A 17,944-nucleotide genomic window follows, 5' to 3' on the forward strand; every position below is an offset into this window, starting at 1 on the left:
TGCTATGGTAGGCAGAACACCAATGTTCCATTAAACAATGGCAACAATTATAATGCACTGTCGCCAGATACTATTTTCATTTAAGAACACTAGTCTGAGAATATGGGTTTAATTTATTTTGTGGGAAAGAAAAGAAAGTTGTGTTCTAACCATCTCTCCCTCCCCAAAAAGGAGTCATGCTTTTGTTCTTTACTGATTACTTTGTAGGAATGTTATAGTTACAAAATTAAGGGATAATGTTAAAAAAAATGTTGCATTGGTTATTAATCATATTTTAATTTAAAATAATGTAATGCAGTCTGAAAAAAATGAAACATTAAAAAATGTCTAGCATGAATACAAAAGCAAAACATTACGGAGAACAGTTATTTTACAAGAATGAGTGAATCATACGTGGGAGGCTCTATAAATAACCCCAAATGCTGAGGCTCAAGTGGGTGAGCAATAATTGATTCTATTTGTCTACACAAAGCAGGTAACCAGATCAGAAAAGAGCTACAGTTCCAGAGACACATTACTTTATTTTGTCTGACCTTAGATAGGGGCAGGGGAACAGGGAAAGAAATTGAATAGCTGATGTAACCTGAGAAAAGGAGTTTCCCATCTGAACTGTACAGCGTTAACGCAGATTCGTATGTGAAATGAGAAGAAATGTAAAGTCAATGATGAAATTCTGTAATAGGTGAATATATCTCACATCTACCTACATCACCTAGTCAAACATTTAGAACTGTAATAATACTTCACACGTGTATACACCTTTGATCAGAGATTCTCACAGATGAGTCAAGAAAATGCTAAAAATACAGTGTTACCACCAACCTGTTGTGAAAAACATGATTTATGAGTTACTTTTTTCTTAAATAAACAAATATTTAATTGGGTATGTTAATTTTATTTTGGTTTTGCCAGCTGTATTTGCTTGAAGCCATCAACACCAATAGAGGTGGGCACATGCAAGTTAGCACAAATAGTCCTAAATCTTTACTGCTGTCTTTACAGTAACATCAGCAGCTGGAGGTTTGGGGGGGGAGGTGAGGGGGTTTATACATAACGTCTATCATTATGTACCTGGGTGCTATAGAACCTGAATGACAATTAAAATTGGGATGAGCCTAATGGATGAGAGAGAAGTAGCCACTATAAAAAAATAAAAACCCAAAAGAGTTGGTAGAAAAGGGAAGACAAAATGCTTAAAGATTAATTGAACCAAACTACACTCCTCCCCCAACCCAAGGCCTCAAAACAAAGCCTTTGAAGACACACACTCTATATTACTACATAAACCTCACAAAGCAGATGATTCCTTCTCATTCACCCCAGAACCTTGCCAGCACGAGTAAGGCAGTATAACAATGGTGAGAGATTTGGCATGCCAAGGCTCAGCACAGAAAATAATTTTTGTTTTTTAAAGTTCTTCCAAAGATATAAAATCACTTAACCTCTTTTGTCTCAGTTTCCCTAAGAGAAGGATTTTCCTCACACATTTTCATAAAATATTTTGAGATCTAGAGATTAAGTACAGTTTTGCATTTTCTAGCTATGAGGTGCTACCCCACATACTATATAAAAATCAGGGGTGGGCAACCTGAGTCTGAGAAGGAGCCAGAATTTACCAATGTACATTGCCAAAGAGCCACAGTAATATGTCAGCAGCCCCCGCCATCAGCTTCCCAACCTCGTTTCCAGCACCTCCCACCCACCGGCAGCCCCACCAATCAGCACCTCCCCCTCCCTCACCGCACCTCCTGATCAGCTGTTTCGTGGGGTGCAGGAGGCTCTGGGGCGGGGAGAGGAGTGAGAGCACTGCAAGCTCAGGGGAGGGGGCGGGAAGGGGTTGAGTTGGGGCAGGGCCTGTGGCAGAGCCAGGGGTTGCACAGTGAGCACCCCCCCGGCACATTGGAAAGTTGGCATCTGGAGCTCCAGCCCCGGAGTCGGTGCCTATACAAGGAGCTGCATATTAACTTCTAAAGAGCCTCATGTGGCTCTGGAGCCACAGGCTGGCCACCCCTGATATAGATGCATAGATTAACTAATGGCAAGATTGCAAAGCCACGTTAACAATAGGAGCTTCCTTGGCATGCAATGCCCATTAAGTTAATCATATAGTTGTGCTTCCTACACCAGTTAGTATAGTATGAAGCTACTGAAGATAAGTGCACAATTTCCTTTTGCTGAAACAAACTGGCCAAAAACCAAAATAAGGGTAAGACACCACCAAATGCAGCCAGTGCAACCATATTTAGAAAGCACAGCTCTGCTCTTCTTGGAGAGCTGCTTCTTGGTCTGCAGACTAACTTCCTTTTCTGAGACTATGGTAGAAAAGATTCCTCCTAACTGCAAAAGCTCCAGACTCTAGCCAAAATGACAAGTATCTGATGTACTATAGCACTTTCTGCATGAAGAACATACAATATTTTAATGGGGCACTGATGGATATCGAGACCTGAAATATGGCTGTATAAATACTCACTGAAAAGAGATCTAATAGCTGAACTACACTGGGGGGGTGAGGGGAGGAAAGAGTGTGGAAGGACAGGAGCAAGGGTATATAGTATGTGGGGAACAGACAGCTTGGTTAATAGAATAGAATGGTAGCAACATATGAGAAAACAGTTGTGTATGTTAATTATTGCTTGAAACGCTCCTAAATATTATTATACTCCTGATGAAGAGCTCCATATATAAGGATATTTTTCAGTATGAAAATACAGCTCAAGAAGACTTTTCTGTTAACTAAACCAGAGTTATATTTACATATAATGATCGCTTTCCAAAATCCGATAATGACTCCAAGTTACCAACAATTCATATTATTCCTCATCTCTAGGATAGCTGCATTAGGGGAAAAAAGATTGCAGAGATGTAGCAAATAGTTTCTTCCAGGCATAATTTTTTTTTTTAAATGATTGATTATATAAAGGCAGGTTTTATGTTAGCTCGTAATGGACAGGAGATTACATTTAACACACCCTTTCAGGCAGGTTGCAGTCACGGGAGAGGGTGATATCCATTTGCACCACTATCTGGAAGCTGACAAGATCATTTCAATCCATTAATTTAGCAATGACACAGCATACAAGATTCAGGGAGAATGAGCTGACCTATGTTATACACAAATAAGTGATGCTCACTCTCTTACGCCGTTTATCTTTATGAGTGAGGAGAAAATGAAAAAACCACTCCTGAATGTTACAGTTTTAAGTGGACTTACTTTCCCTCTCCTCGCAAGAATGAAAAGAAATGAGCTATCAGTGTATTGTGTATACAACACACGCTTTTCTTCCTGTTGCTTCAAGGTGAAAGCACTCAAGACACCACAGTTCAAGCTTCATATCTAGTCTGTTCCTCCCTGTCTTGGCATAGAGTGAGAGCATCATGGAGGCAGCATACTCTGATCTCATTTGACTCTGCAGCAGATCTCTTGCTGATGCAGAAGCAGCATTGCCGTGCTATGCAGGGAGCACGCATTCACCCCCAAGAGACGAACGGATGCTGTAACACCAAACCTCAAAGAGGAGAGGCAAGTCAAGGGCAAAAAAAGGCAAAAAGAGGAACATGTTTGGAAATCCTCTAGAAACACAATTCCTGACAATGCCCATAAAGCAGAAGTCAAAGGACCAAACTTAGCCTTAGTGTAAACTCCATCTACTTGACTGGAGACAGAGCTCCTGACACTAGGGCTGAATTTAGCTCAAAGTGTCACATTATTCTCGATGGCGGTGTAACAACAACATGGAGAGGAATCAGACATTTCACATGAGAGTTAAGAGTGTATAGACATTGATACAACTTTGTATTACATGGTTGATTATTCCCATTACTGCATGTTTTGGCTAGAACACAAAACCAGCCAGAGCCTTGCACAGTGCAGACTCCTGCTTGAGTAATGCTTAGGCAACGGCCCCACAGATGGGAGAGAAAAAGGAATGGGAAGAACTCAACAATTGTTCACTTTCCAGTAAGACAGTTCATTTTTCAAACAAATAGTCAGGCCCCTCTTAACAATAAAATTCAGATCAGAAGAGGATTGTAGGAAGAAAATAATATGAAGAAATAGAACTTAAGGCTGTAGACCTTCAGTAACTTCAAGATGTTCCCACGATATTCGCTGTGTTTGTTAAAAATACCTTCAATACCAAAGAGTGCAACTAATCCTGTTAAGTAAGGCCAAGAAAAATATGCTCCAGTCAAATGATTATATTGCAAAAAAGGATTTCCATCAAGAGAAATGTTTTGTTTTATGGGACTCTCTGGCATTATAAATACTACATTTATAAAACAAGTGAAGTCTTTGTGTTCACAGCCACTGCACTTTATGGGCAGCGAGTACCATTTCTTACTTGGAACTATGACTGAAGGCTACACACATATGTTAAACTGGTTTCAACAAGTAACTTTTTAAAAGGCAAAATACATTGTTTAAAGATTATGTCAACATCATAATTCTATTCTCCACAGGACTGGCACTGCTAATCAGGGTTTTTTCCCCTGATGGTTTTCTTTTCATTCTGTTCTCCAAGGATAAAAGCTATTTCACTCCACAGAGGGAAGTGTAAGACTGAATTTAAGTACTACACCGTCTTACCATTGCAGAAGGACTATAACTTACCAAAGAAAAGGGTATCACACTTTAAGGATACTTTTATCTATGGTCTTTAGACCCTTCATCAACTGTCATGTTAGCCTTTTCATGCAAACATTAAATACTTCACAAAATACTTGCATCTTACTGAATATATAAACATAGTAAAATGAGTTTATATAGAGTTATCAGGCACTGGGATGTCTGCCAGAATGGGGCCAAGCAAATGGAGAAGACTGCCACTTTGTGGTGTATTTCTCACACTGTAACCCTATTAACTGATGACACACTGGGAGATCAAGGAAAAGAGACAAATCAGAAAGCTAGGCGAGGCCAACAGGGGAAAACAAAGAAGAACTAATCCAATTGTGAGTGTTAAGTATTACAGGGTATTTAATTTATTGCAGGCCAGCATGACTTAGAATAAGTAATTTACATTACCATACCATCTTTCACCTAAAGATCTCAAAAGCCGTTGAAAAAATACTGTCTGTTATTTGACAGCTGGGAAACCTAAGGTAGAGAGAAGCAAAGTGAACTGCCTACAGTCTTATGATGAGCTAGGGATAGAATCCATGCCCCCTGATGCCTCAATGAGCAGGACCTAAGTGTCATTTGCAAAAGTGCCACAGATATTTCTGAAAGTTTTATCCTTTATGCTTCTCATTCTCATTAACAAAGGAAGCATTTCAGAATGTGACATAACAGGGTAAGTTGTTCCAAGTAGTCTCCACCACACTTTTACTGGAAAAGCTACTGGGACTGTTAATAGCAAAAGTCACAACAAATAATTTGTACTGTAATATATTTACAGAAAGGAGAATAAACACCATTACTTTCTTCTCTCCACTCCCTTCCCTTATAAAACCAGGGCATTTACACTTGGAGACTGACAGAAAAAACAACTTATCTGTCTGCAGAAAAGCAAAATTAAATCTATACTTGTCAAAAATGGTCTTGTAATTTGGCTGAAGAATCTATGTTAGAGATTAATGACTCTGATTAGCGGAGGAACATGTCTTAATATAATAAAGGATCAGTATTTAGCAGAAATCATGCCTTGATAATGGTGATCCTGGCATATCCCCAAACCTTCATTCCCTCTGGGGTTATGTAAACCTTGCAGAACTGTAAATAGAACTTCAAGCACCGTTACTGTTCGGAATGCAAAACAGAAGGGGAAATGGCTGTTTGTTTTCTCAGCAAAGGCCAAGGAATGTAAGCCCATTTCCTCTGCACCTCTTTCTCTGCACAGTCCTCCCCAACCTGAACCTCAGAGTGCCTTGGCGATGAAGAGATTTCATACCAGCTTATCTACAGAAGACTCAGCAAAGCCTCTTGATCTTTTAAGGCAGTGGGTTTCAAACTTTTTTTCCGGCAACCCAGTTGAAGAAAATTGTTGATGCCTGCGCCCAACGGAGCTGGGGATGAGAGGTTTGGGGTGTGGGAGGGCTGGGGCAGAGGGTTAAGGTCTGGGGGTGAGGGCTCCGGGGTGGGTCCAGGGATGAGGGGTTTGGGGTACAGGAGGGGACTCCAGGTTTGTGGCAGCTCAGGGCTGGGGCACGGGGTTGGGGTGCAGGAGGGGGTCAGGGCTCTGGGCTGGGGGTGCAGGCTCTGGGGTGGGGCCGGGGATGAGGCGTTTGGGGTGCAGGAAGGCGCTCTGGGTTTGGGGGAGCTCAGGGCTGGGGCAGGGGATTTGGGGCACAGGTTTACCTCAGGGGGCTCCCGGTCAGTGGCGTAGCGGGGGTGCTAAGGCATGCTTCCTCCCTGTCCTGGCACTGCAGACCACGCTGCGCCCCGGAAGCGGCCAGCAGCAGGTCCGGCTCCTAGGCAGAGGCCCGGAAGCAGCTCCATGTGGCTCTGGCCCAAAGGCACCCCCCCGCCCAGCTGCCATTGGCCGGTTTCCAGCCAATGGGAGTGGGGAGCCGGTGCTCAGGGCGGAGGCAGCTCACAGAGCCCCATGGCCCCCTGCCTAAGAGCCGGACCTGCAGGTGGCTGCTTCCGAGGCGCAGCACAGTGTCAGAACAGCTAGGGACTAGCCTGCCTTAACCGGGCAGCACCACCTACGGACTTTTAACAGCCCAGTCAGCGGTGCTGACCAGAGCTGCCACAACCCAGTGCCTTACATTCCGCGACCCAGTACTGGGTCACAACCCGCAGTTTGAAAACCACTGTTTTAAGGGACAGCAGACAGTAGAAGTTGAGGAGGGCGGGGGGGGGGGGAAGATTTAAAGTTTCAACCTAATCCTTCTCAATCTTAACAGTAGTTATGTAGAGGTTATTAGTGCCATTGAGAACTTTTAGAGATTGTCCTCCAAGAACTTCAAAGTCTTCATCATCTCTTTGGCCACATACATACATGCAAATAAGTAGAAATACTAGTCACATAACCTCTCTCTAAATCTAAATCTCTAAATGTAATAGGAAAAACACTGCCAAAAAACGTTCTTGATATTTTCAAAGCAATCACCATGTTAGCCTATTGTTCCTTAGTCTGGTAATCAGTAAACAGGATGCAGTTCATTTATGTACATTGTTCTTGGAGAAATTTCACCATCACTAATGCAGCTCCACCAATGAAAGTGCTAGCACTGAAAGAACACAGGTTTATAATGATGTTTTTCCCACCATACTGAAACATCATTGTGGAAAAAACATTGGAGTCCTATCTTCAGCAGTGTTCCCACTACCGCCACCATTATTGGTAGTGGAACCATGGGGGATTTCCCCAAAAAGGAAGTTTTTAAGCAGCCAGAGAAGACAGTAAGGCAGGTAGCAGGATTCGGTCTTAACAGACATGCTACAAAGAAATATGGAAACATGGAGACTGAAATATTAGCATTTCATGGACTTCTGGCTGGATGTAGAAATCCTGAGACTACCTTTGGAAGCAGAAATATGCATCCAACCACTTATAGGGTTGCTATCTTTAATCTGGCCTGAAACTAGTCTCTATTACAGGGGTGGGCAAACTGGCCCGTGGGCCACATCCGGCCCACGGGACCGGCCTGCCTGGTCCCCGAGCTCCTGGCCCGGGAGGCTCGCCCCCAGCACCTCCCTCGCTGTTCCCCCTCGCCCACAGCCTCAGCTCACTCGCTTCGCCGCCGGCGCAATGCTCTGGGCAGCGTGGTTGAGAGCTCCTGGGGCAGCGCAGCTGCAGAGCCTGGTCTGACCCGGTGGTCTGTGCTGCGTGGTGGCACCGGCGGCAGTGTGGCCCGGCTCTAGCACTGCCAGCCACCGGTGCTCCAGGCAGCCCGGTAAGGGGGCAGGGAGCAGAGGGGGGTTGGATAGAGGGCACGGGAGTTCGGGGTGGTGGTCAGGGGCGGGGATGTGGATGGTGGTCAGGGGGAAAACATGGGGTTGAATGGGGGCAGGGGTTCCGGGGGGGCAGTCAGGAAGGAGGAGGGGTTGGATGGGACAGCAGGGGGCAGTCAGGGGACAGGGAAAAGAGGTAGTTGGATGGGGCAGGAGTCCCAGGGGGGCCATCAGGAATGAGAGGAGGGGTTGGATGGGGTAGCGAGGGTCCAGGGGCAGTCAGGGGACAGGGAGCAGGGTTATGTGGATGGTGCAGGGGTCCCTGGGGATTGGTCCTGCTTTGAGCAGCAGGTTGGACTAGATGACCTCCTGAGGTCCCTTCCAACCCTGATATTCTATGATTCCCAGAGGGGCCGTCAGGGAACAGGGTGGGTTGGATGTGGCAGGAGTCCCGGGGTGGGGGAGGCAGCTAGTAGGTGGGGGCCGGGCCACGACCCCCTCCTCTAACTGGCCCTCCATACAATTTATGAAACCCGATGCGGCCCTCAGGCCAAAAAGTTTGCCCGCCTCCACTCTATTAGCTCTGCCCCTTTTAATCATGGCTTTCTTCCATTCACACACTGACTTGGGGCCAAACTACATTGAGTAAATGAGTGCTGCTCTCTGAAAGATTGATAACGAAACACCTCCATGTCCCAATAATATGACCAATTATATGGCTGTAGTACTTGAACTTAAATACTGTGCCAACAGACTCTGGTGTCAAGAGTTCTGATTCAATGCTACATCTATATGCTGGACATTTTAAGACCTAAATAAACATCAATTCACACCAAAACAAAAATTACTGATTCAACACACTCATTCTCTGAAGTGACTGGAACAAAAGAAAATAACAAAAATATAGTTGCCTGGGTGATTTTTTTAGGTCAAGCTTAAGAAGAGTAAAAATGGAAGACATAAAAGTAAGGGGTCAGACACCAAACTCTAGGAGTATGGAAACTGATGGGTACAGCCTACATAACACTTTGCCTGACTCGTCCAGGTGTGCTCAGGTAAAGTAGGTGTCTCCATCTTTCCTCAGAGTTGCTAAGCCTTGGCAGATGGTCTTTTCTCCTGCACTTCCTTTTAGAAATGATTTTTAGATTATAATGGAAGATCAATAATATTCTTCTATGTGAAACAACCAGGTGCGACACTGGCAAGACCAGGTGCCTGCTTATGCCAAGGTCCCTTTGTCTCAATTGAACACTGACAAATACATAGCTGGAATCAGTCTGGCCACTTACATATTCATATTGTTAAAATAGGTATTAGAATTAGAATTATTGTGTTTAGTATTCAGATTTTATTGAATGCTTGTGAGTTGCTGCATGCATTTAATCTCATTTATAACATCTGTATCCCATATTGTAAAGTAATATTTGAGTGGTTGTATTGTAAGCCTCTGTTACTGTGTAAATCACCAGACAGGAGAATTCAACAGAAGAAATTATGTCCTTCCCAGCAGGAAAGGTTCATCGGCACCAGACAGACTATTGTGGGACGTTAAAGGGGACAAAAGACATTTGTTGCGCTGCCTCCCATGAAGCTGAGTCATGTAAGTGGATTCTTCCCATCAGCTGAGTTTGCAGGTCAGAGTACATGGCAAGAGGGGGATAAAACCCCCCAACAAAAGGAACTTGCTATCTCTATGCTGCCTGAGCTCCAGAGGGCACGTTTTTTCTAGGCATAAGCAAGAGATCCCCAGCTGCTTTATTGGGTAAGCCCTAAAGGACATAGAAGCTTTTATTATCCATAAACTCTGTATCACCTTATGAAATTTAAGATTATACGTCATTTGTGTACTAACATTTACCTGCTTTACCCTTGCAAATAACTAATTTCCTTTTCCTATTTAATAACTATTTATATAGTTTATTATAGGATTGCCCACAAGAGTTGTCTTTGGTCTGAGATCTAAGGTGCAACTGACCTGGAACAAGAGTCTGGTCCTTTGGGACTGGGAGTAACCTGAAAGTAACCAGAATATTGATGTGTTCCTCGGTGTAAGGAACCAGCTATCACAAGGGTATGCTCACCTGGGTGGCAAGACAAACTGGAGTACCCAAGGAGACTGTGAGACTCCATGTTTAGAGAGACGAAGTGCATGAGGTAATATTTTTTATTGGACCAACTTCTGTTGGTGAGAGAGACAAGCTTTTGAGCTTGAAAAAGAGCTCTGTTAAAGCTCATCTCTCTCACCAACAGAAATTGGTCCAATAAAAGATATTACCTCACCCACCTTGTCTCATATCATATCCTGGGACTAACATGGTTACAACAACATTGCATATTCCATGTTTAGGTTATTATAGTGCCTGAAGAGCTTACCCTTAATAATTGGTTAGTGAAATCTAAGTATAGAATTCATAGCCAAGTTGGGGTTGTGCTATGGTTCCTAACATTCTGCCCTGAGGTTGGTACTCATGTTCTCAAGTCACTGCAGTCAGCATTACAGAAGGTAGAAGGGGTGCATTTATTTTAAATATGTTCGTACAGACCACATACCCTGGGATAACATGCATCTCATTTAGAATAGCTGTGAACTATCTATCCCGAGGTCTTATTTTAAAGAAACAAAGAGAGCTATCACAAGTAAATGAGTCTGAGGGTATGTCTACACTACCCACCGGATCGGCAGGCAGCGATCGATCCAACGGGGATCGATTTATCACGTATAGTCTAGACATGATATATCGACCCCAGAGCGCTCTCCCATCGACTCTTGTACTCCACTGCCGTGAGAGGCGCAGGCAGAGTCGACGGGAGAGTGGTAGCAGTCGACTCACCGCGGTGAAGACACCACGGTAAGTTGACCTATGAACGTTGACTTCAGCTACGTTATTCACATAGCTGAAGTTGCATAACTTAGATCGATTCCTCCTCCCCACCCCACCCCCCAAGTGTAGACCAGGCCTGAGTGTTTAACCGAAAAGCAGGGATCATATTTTAAGAAAATAAACACTTCAGTTGCAAATGCAAGATATGCGCCTGCAAGCAAGGAATTGTGCATACAGCACACACAACATACAAGTAAATGCGCAAAATGCAATTAATTTGCATGTACAATTTAGGTCCCCACATTCTTGAAAACTAAACCCTTAAATTTTTTTGCCCATGACCGTTAGGTGACCTGAAGTGCAGAAATCGGGAGAGAAAACTATTCTGCAGCCAGTCTAAATATTCACTTTTACTTTATTTCACTGTTTTACTGCACACTGGAAGTTCTACACAAATACTAATTTTTCCTACAGTAGGAAAGAAGAGATTCATTGTGAGATCTCTACTGATATATCATACAGAAATGGATACATGTATCATTTAATTACAGGTTTTGTAACGAATCAAAAAAGAGAAATTTATTACAATGTATCCTTACCTCAGCCTCTTTCTGCTGGAGGATTCTATCCTTGTCTACAACTTCTTCTTCAACAGGCCTACCAAACACAAACACACATCGTACAGTATAGGCATGAAAAAGGAAAGTATAAGACAGACATGGAAGAGAAAAAGTACATACAGTCTCTGAGAATGGATTCAAGGTTCACAGTTTGGGCCATACAGAAATAACAAGATTGACTGCATGCTTTCTTACAAGGGAGTGGATGAGGAAGACTTGTTGCTTTAAGAAACTATACTAAGCAACACATTATATTGTCCAGCTCCTTCAACTTTCTTCCCAACTAATTTTCTCGCTCCCATCTTCTCTTTCTCCTTCTGTTTCATACAAGATCTTTCCTGCACCCTCATGCCTTATTCTTTTATTTACTGCAATTGAGACATTTTCTTTGCCATCCCTCCATGGTACCACTGCAGTAATAAAACAAAGCTATGGCATAGATACAATGATGTCTGTTTTCTTTCTTTTTAAAAATAAATGTTTGAGTAATTAATAAGCATTTCAAAGTAAAGCAGGGAGAGGACTATGTTGTCTGTCATCAGGAAGATGCAACACCAACAGATATGTTCCTCATACTAGAAAGAAACAAAGTTTATGAAGGGCACAAACATTTATGAAGAATAAAGGAAGTGATATCAAATGGGTTTAATTATAGAACAGTAATGAAACACGCTAAACTGAAATAAGGAGAAGTGGAAAGGAAGTCTATTCAAGCTAAGCATGTCTATCTAGCTGTATATCCAATTATTACTGAATAAGGCAAAGTAAAATAGAAAGCTTAAAGAAAATATATTCCACAAAACCCTTGGCCAATGTGTCAGTCTTGCACTTAAAAACACCATCCATCCTGAGCATCACAGGCTGGGTCTACATTTAATAACCCAGTTCCTTAAGCTTATTATTTTTGTAAGGACTATTAAAGGGGGGGAAACCCCGCTATATTTACTATCCACTGCGTCTCTATGCATTTTTAGGTTAAGAATGAGGGGAGGAGGAAGGAGAAAGGGTATGCAAACAGGACCAACCAAGCAAGTAATTCGTAGTTGTGGTATTACCTAGCTATCATTCTTTATTAACTGATCCCTGTTAAAGTTATTTCCAGAAATTCTCTAACGGTGCATTTCAGTGCTGCATCTCAGAGAAGAAAGGGTGAGCTAATGGGAGAAGATGGCAGGGAAAGAGAATCTGTCCAATGGCACAAGTGAAAAATGACAGAATCAACTGAAGCAAAGCCCAAAGGAGCTCATACTCACTTGCCAGTGCGTTTTAATCTCTCCGACCTGAAGTTCTCATAGTGCAAATCTTGGGTCACTTCCTGCAGGTCCTGCATGTGTGTTCTGGAACAGGTAAAGGGTAAATATTTTACATTTTTTCTGAAGCGTTAATCACCCTCTTCAATGCATGGTTTCTATTACAAAAATCACTATATTTATTTGGGACTAAATCCTACATGGAAACAAAGGCCATGTCCTCAACCCACAGAGTTAACTGGAACATTAATACCCACACCACATTTTTTTTTTTTTTAAATGGGGCTTAAGTTTCTCTTTTCCTGAAAATTACCTCCAAAAAACAGGTAAAATTCTGCTTTCCATCATTGTCCACTACTTCAGAGGAGTTGTTTGCAGTAATCTCCAAATTGTAGTAAGCCTTGCCTTTGCATTATATTTAGTATTCAAGAGATATTTTAGAAACTATGTCCTAAAATACAGTTTATAACTTCAGACTAGGTAGAGCTCCTTAGCATTTCAATATCCAAGAACTTTCAACTCTCATAAGAACATACATCAAAGCTGACCACCAGAGGGTGATCTCTGACTAGCAGAGGCTCTACTTATTACACCAGAAATCTACACTGAAACTGAATTTCCAGTAACAGAACATTACCATAATAACCTTTCATTTAAAAAAGTTACATAGCTAAATTATACATACAAGGTATATTCATAAATCGGGTTTATTGTATTTAATGGCACTTTCTAGATTGTCAGGGCTTAAGAATTAGTCTATCCTGACCTCTATCTTTAGTGTATTTTAAAAATACAAATCAATGAGAAAAATTTAGTCTTTCTGCTGCAACACTACTTAAAAGAAACCCTCAAACTTACAAGTTACACTCTGACCCATCAGTGCATGAGGGATATAAAAAGACAGAGCGGTACCAGTGAACACTATACAGTGTGAATCACAACAAACAAGGGTGGATTTTTTGAGGGTGTGGAAGTAAACTGAGCACAGCAGTACAGATCAGTGAACTGGAAGAAAGGAGAGAATGATTCTCCATGAGTAAACTCCTAAGTAAGTGCTACCAAACAAGACAGAAGTTGTAACAGGTTAATTTTAAAGCACACTGCCATCATTCATCACAAAGTTGTAACAATAGTTGTCAGTCTGTCAGTCAAACTGTAGACCACTCTTTCACTGAAGGCAATAAACACTTTTAAAAGCTTTCTGACCAAATTTAGCACTGAAAGCAAGGGAAGAACAACACTGGCCTCAGACATGTCTAGTGCAAGTGATGTGCAAGCTACCCCTTATATGCAGCTATGCCAAGGCAACTTAATCTATACCTTCAATAGCCCTGTGCAATTCCATTACTGGACCTCCACTGAGCAGAGACTGTTAGTTATGTCCAATATGAATTTGGATTGACCGTAGCCCCATAAGTATCTGTTACAATATGATTAAATAGACTCTCTATGAAAAAGCATTTGGGGACATAATTCATGGAGTGAGGTGAGGGGGTAGTTATACTATTATTATGCTATTTGAATTAAATAGATGCAACAATTCCTTTATAAAATAACATTAATAATGATAAATCCAAACACGCTGTCATGGGCTATGATTAGTATTTGTAATTTGTATTAAGGTAAAGCCTGGAGGCCCTTAGGCATCAATCCCACTAGCTCTTCTGCACAGGTGGACACTTGCACACCCAAGGAGCCATGTGCAGGACAGTGGTCCACGTCTGCTACAGGAATCTTTAGGTATTAGAAAGATGCCAATGAACATCTCAGAACATCATTAAACTACACCGCATGGAAATAAGCAAAAAAGTGAAACGTCCGTCTAAGTAGACAAACTCCATGGTAGTAGATAATGTTTTCACCCCTCAGCTAAGCCTTTTTGACCTGTGGAAAATTTTCTTTATGCTCCAAATTTTACTAGTAGCTTAATTAGGCCCAAGCAAGGATGCTACAGATAACTGATCAACTCTTCAAGTTAATACAAACAGCATTTTTTAAAAAAACCCACCACAGGTAAGTAAGAGGCAAAGAAGTCTATCACATATCCTTAGTTGTAATAATAACATAGTTAAATGTATAGGCTGCATTTTTGTACATCATTTTTCCTTCCTATGGGCAAATGTGTCCAAAAATAGAGAAAGCAAAAGTAATATGGCTAGAAAGAAATGAGGTCTGTGTACATAAACGAAAAAAATCACTCAAGGGCACCTCCTGATTCAACAGACACATAATGCCAAAGATTAAACACATGCCTTTACTTACACCAGCATTGTGCGCAATTTAAGGAAGTCATTGTGCTCTGGATTCTCAACCTCAACCACTCCCCAAGGGTAAAGACGACCTCGGATTTTTTTTCCTTTCACCTCAATAAGTTGGTTGGACCCAATAACAGCAAAGGGAATGCTAGCCTAGATGAGACAACCGAGCAAAAGCAATATAAGTTCTAGAGAAGCATAGAAATACGTTTCAGTATTGAAGGGAAAAGGCAAAAAAATGTGTTACCAAACCAATGTGACTTAAACCGTTAGCATCAGAGAACAGAACGTTGCCTAATCCTATACCCTATGCTGTATATAACTCCTCAGTATTAATAACTGTAACCTTGTTGTGATCAGTTTTGTCTTCACACCTGTGTAAAGGAAAATTATTTACAGGTTGTTGGGTTTTTTGTTTTCAGTTAGAACGCTTATTATTTTATGAGCTTTTAGCTTTTGTTGAAACACAGTTCACGCGTGGCCTGTCATCTGACATAAATGGCCCATGGAAATTTGCCAATTACAGTTAAAAACAGGGAGAGAGAGTTAGGATGATGGATAACAGATAGCTAGAGACATTCACAGTTTAAGGCACACTGTAAAGTGTTTATGGAATGATACCTGTAGCACAGACATGAGTGACTGAAATAAATTAAGATCTTCATTACTAGTGGTCATCTGCTTACATTTTAAAAAGTCAAAATCTAGCACAATTGGACTTCAGAGAATCCAAGAATGGAATCAAAGGGAGTATTTGCAAGGTCAAGATTGAAGTGTTTTACTAGAGCTGCATGGAAGCAGTTCATGTAATATTTGGTTCTAAGAAGGACGATCACTCAGTGCTATGAGGACAAAGTCACACATTTTCAACAAATACATTATAACTGAACATAATATCTGTGAGAATCCTGTAGCTTTATAAAAACTAGTTAAAATAAAACGATCAGTCTTTTCAAATATCAAGTGAAGAACTCACCTTCAGGACCCTGGTCTGTTCTTTGAACTCCTCATCTTCATCAGAGTCTGCATCAGGCAACTGGTAAATCCTAATGCCATGCTCAGCAATTTCATCCAGAACCTGAACGATTTGGGGGGGGGGGGGTGTGCACAAGTTGGAAAGAAAAAGATAACAATCAAGTTTCTATCTGGCTAGAGACCCACTACAGGTTTTAAGTAGATATATTTGATGTACAGGTCTGCCATCCAAATTCTCTTATCCCCAGAATAGGAAATTCAGAGTATGTTTCCTACTCTTAAATAGCTTGACCAAGAAACAAAGTCAGTCATTAAAACAATTTACATTTGGTCTTTGGTTTTGTATACTTGCCCACCTGGCGGTTACCTGAAACTGTCTTAGCTTCATTGGGAGTCTGTTTCTACCTTAAAACTTCCATTGTGATACAGTGTTGTTGTAGCCGTGGTCCCAGGATATTAGAGAGACAAGGGGAGTGAGGTAATATCCTCACTCACCTAGTCTCTCCCTTAAAACTGTATTTTCACATTTTATCTCCTGTCACTAAATGGAGGCTACCTGGACTTTCAGTCCACAAATAGCTTAAGAAGGATGGCACAAAATAGATAAGTGTCCATTTAGAGAGCAGTAGGTTTGAGGTATAGGAAACTAACAAGTGGGAAATAATTGCACAATCTTGAGAAGGCTGGAGGAAATCCATATTAGGCTTTGTAGGACTCTCTCACACAAATTTCATTTTAGCCTGACAAAATTACGTCTCCATACTTGAAAGCACTGAAGGGTTTTGTTAATTAATGTAGGTTCTCTTTTTGAGCAGGGTAGGAAAAACATACCGATGCAGAGTGTCAGAAATAAACTGAAAGAGTTTCTGAAATTAACTTTCACTGAATTATTTAAAATTTTAAAAAGCCAAGGGCTACAAAATTACAACTGGTTAAATATGAATGTCAGCTCTGCCCCCGGTTACTCAAGGAGATCTAGGTTTGGGACATCAAAGCGCATGGTAAGATATTCTCAAACTCATTTTACTGTATGTTTATATCATGCTGTCACACAAATAAAACAATTAAGCTTAAATGTGAACAAGCAGATTCAAATAGCTTCTAAATTCAATAGTTTATATGACGACAGTTCACTAATTAAAAGTTTGAATTAAAAAAAACAAACATCCATCCTGATGTTACCAGGCCTTTAATCAACGGATTTGAACTTAACTTCACAGAATTCAGTTTATTAACATACTAAAGTTGGAATACATCCCTTGCTATGGATATTAACAACAAAAAATAGCACTATATTCTTGCACGCATCTTTACAGAGATTAAAAGAGGCATGGTACCTGCCTCAGAGAGTTTACAATCAAAGATAAACATGGGTCTTAAAGACCAACAAAGAACAGGGGCATTGAAGAGATAGCAAGGAGTTAAAAATAATATTAGCTGTAGAGCAAGCAAATCATTAACGTAGTTGGAATTGATACATACAGTACTGACCTCCCTCTGTCTGGGAAGCAGGAGCAGACAACACTCAAGTAACAGTCAATGGTAAAAAGCAAGGACCAGAAGTGGATTTTGAGGAGATATTCATTACTTACAGCTTCAAAAAATAGCAAGCAAAGATCATAATGTGTGCATCCATTATGTATTTTATATGCTAGGTATTAAAAAATGGAACAAATGCTAAATTAAAGTTTTATATCACCTAATCTGTAACTGTAATTTAGTCCATGTCCCACTTAGAGGATTCTGAATTACTTTCTTTCTCCATTTTAACAGCGAAAGATATCCACACACAATTCTCCTTATTGTAACTAATGTCTGGGATTAAGAAACACTAATCTGTACTTCTGTATACATACTTTCCCTAATGAAATCACTGCAGGGGTAAGCAGCTAGCTTAACTCTAGACCTCTGGCAGTTTCAAAAGGTGATACTATTTAATTTTCCCTTCAAAACAGAAGAGAACACTTCCATTGTGATCCTCTAAACTATAAAAAAAGGCCTGAAATGAGAATTTCCTCCTTCTATACCATTGAGGAGACTCTGTTCATATAAAAGAAATTGTGGTTGTTCTTAGCATCACTGAAAAGAACATTAAGCTCTTTGGTGGAAAGTCAGCATTCCATCTTCAAAGTTATCTTGGATGCTCTAGATCAGTGGTCTCCAAACTTTTTTGATCACGCAC

The 17,944-nt window shown here is 41.2% G+C and overlaps 1 protein-coding gene across 1 annotated transcript in view; it reads right to left on the reverse strand.

Moving 5' to 3' along the window:
• LOC117887912 (septin-2) overlaps positions 1-17,944 on the reverse strand; it is a 61,388-nt gene that overhangs the window by 14,861 nt on the left and 28,583 nt on the right. Inside the window, exons 8-11 of the mRNA XM_034790693.1 lie at positions 15,764-15,865; positions 14,795-14,940; positions 12,536-12,619; positions 11,262-11,319 (exon numbers count right to left, since the gene is read on the reverse strand). Coding sequence (XP_034646584.1) covers positions 11,262-11,319; positions 12,536-12,619; positions 14,795-14,940; positions 15,764-15,865 — 390 coding nt within the window. The remainder of the gene's footprint in view (positions 1-11,261; positions 11,320-12,535; positions 12,620-14,794; positions 14,941-15,763; positions 15,866-17,944) is intronic.

The sequence above is a fragment of the Trachemys scripta genome, chromosome 15 (genome assembly GCF_013100865.1).
Source record: "Trachemys scripta elegans isolate TJP31775 chromosome 15, CAS_Tse_1.0, whole genome shotgun sequence".
NCBI lineage: Eukaryota > Metazoa > Chordata > Testudines > Emydidae > Trachemys > Trachemys scripta.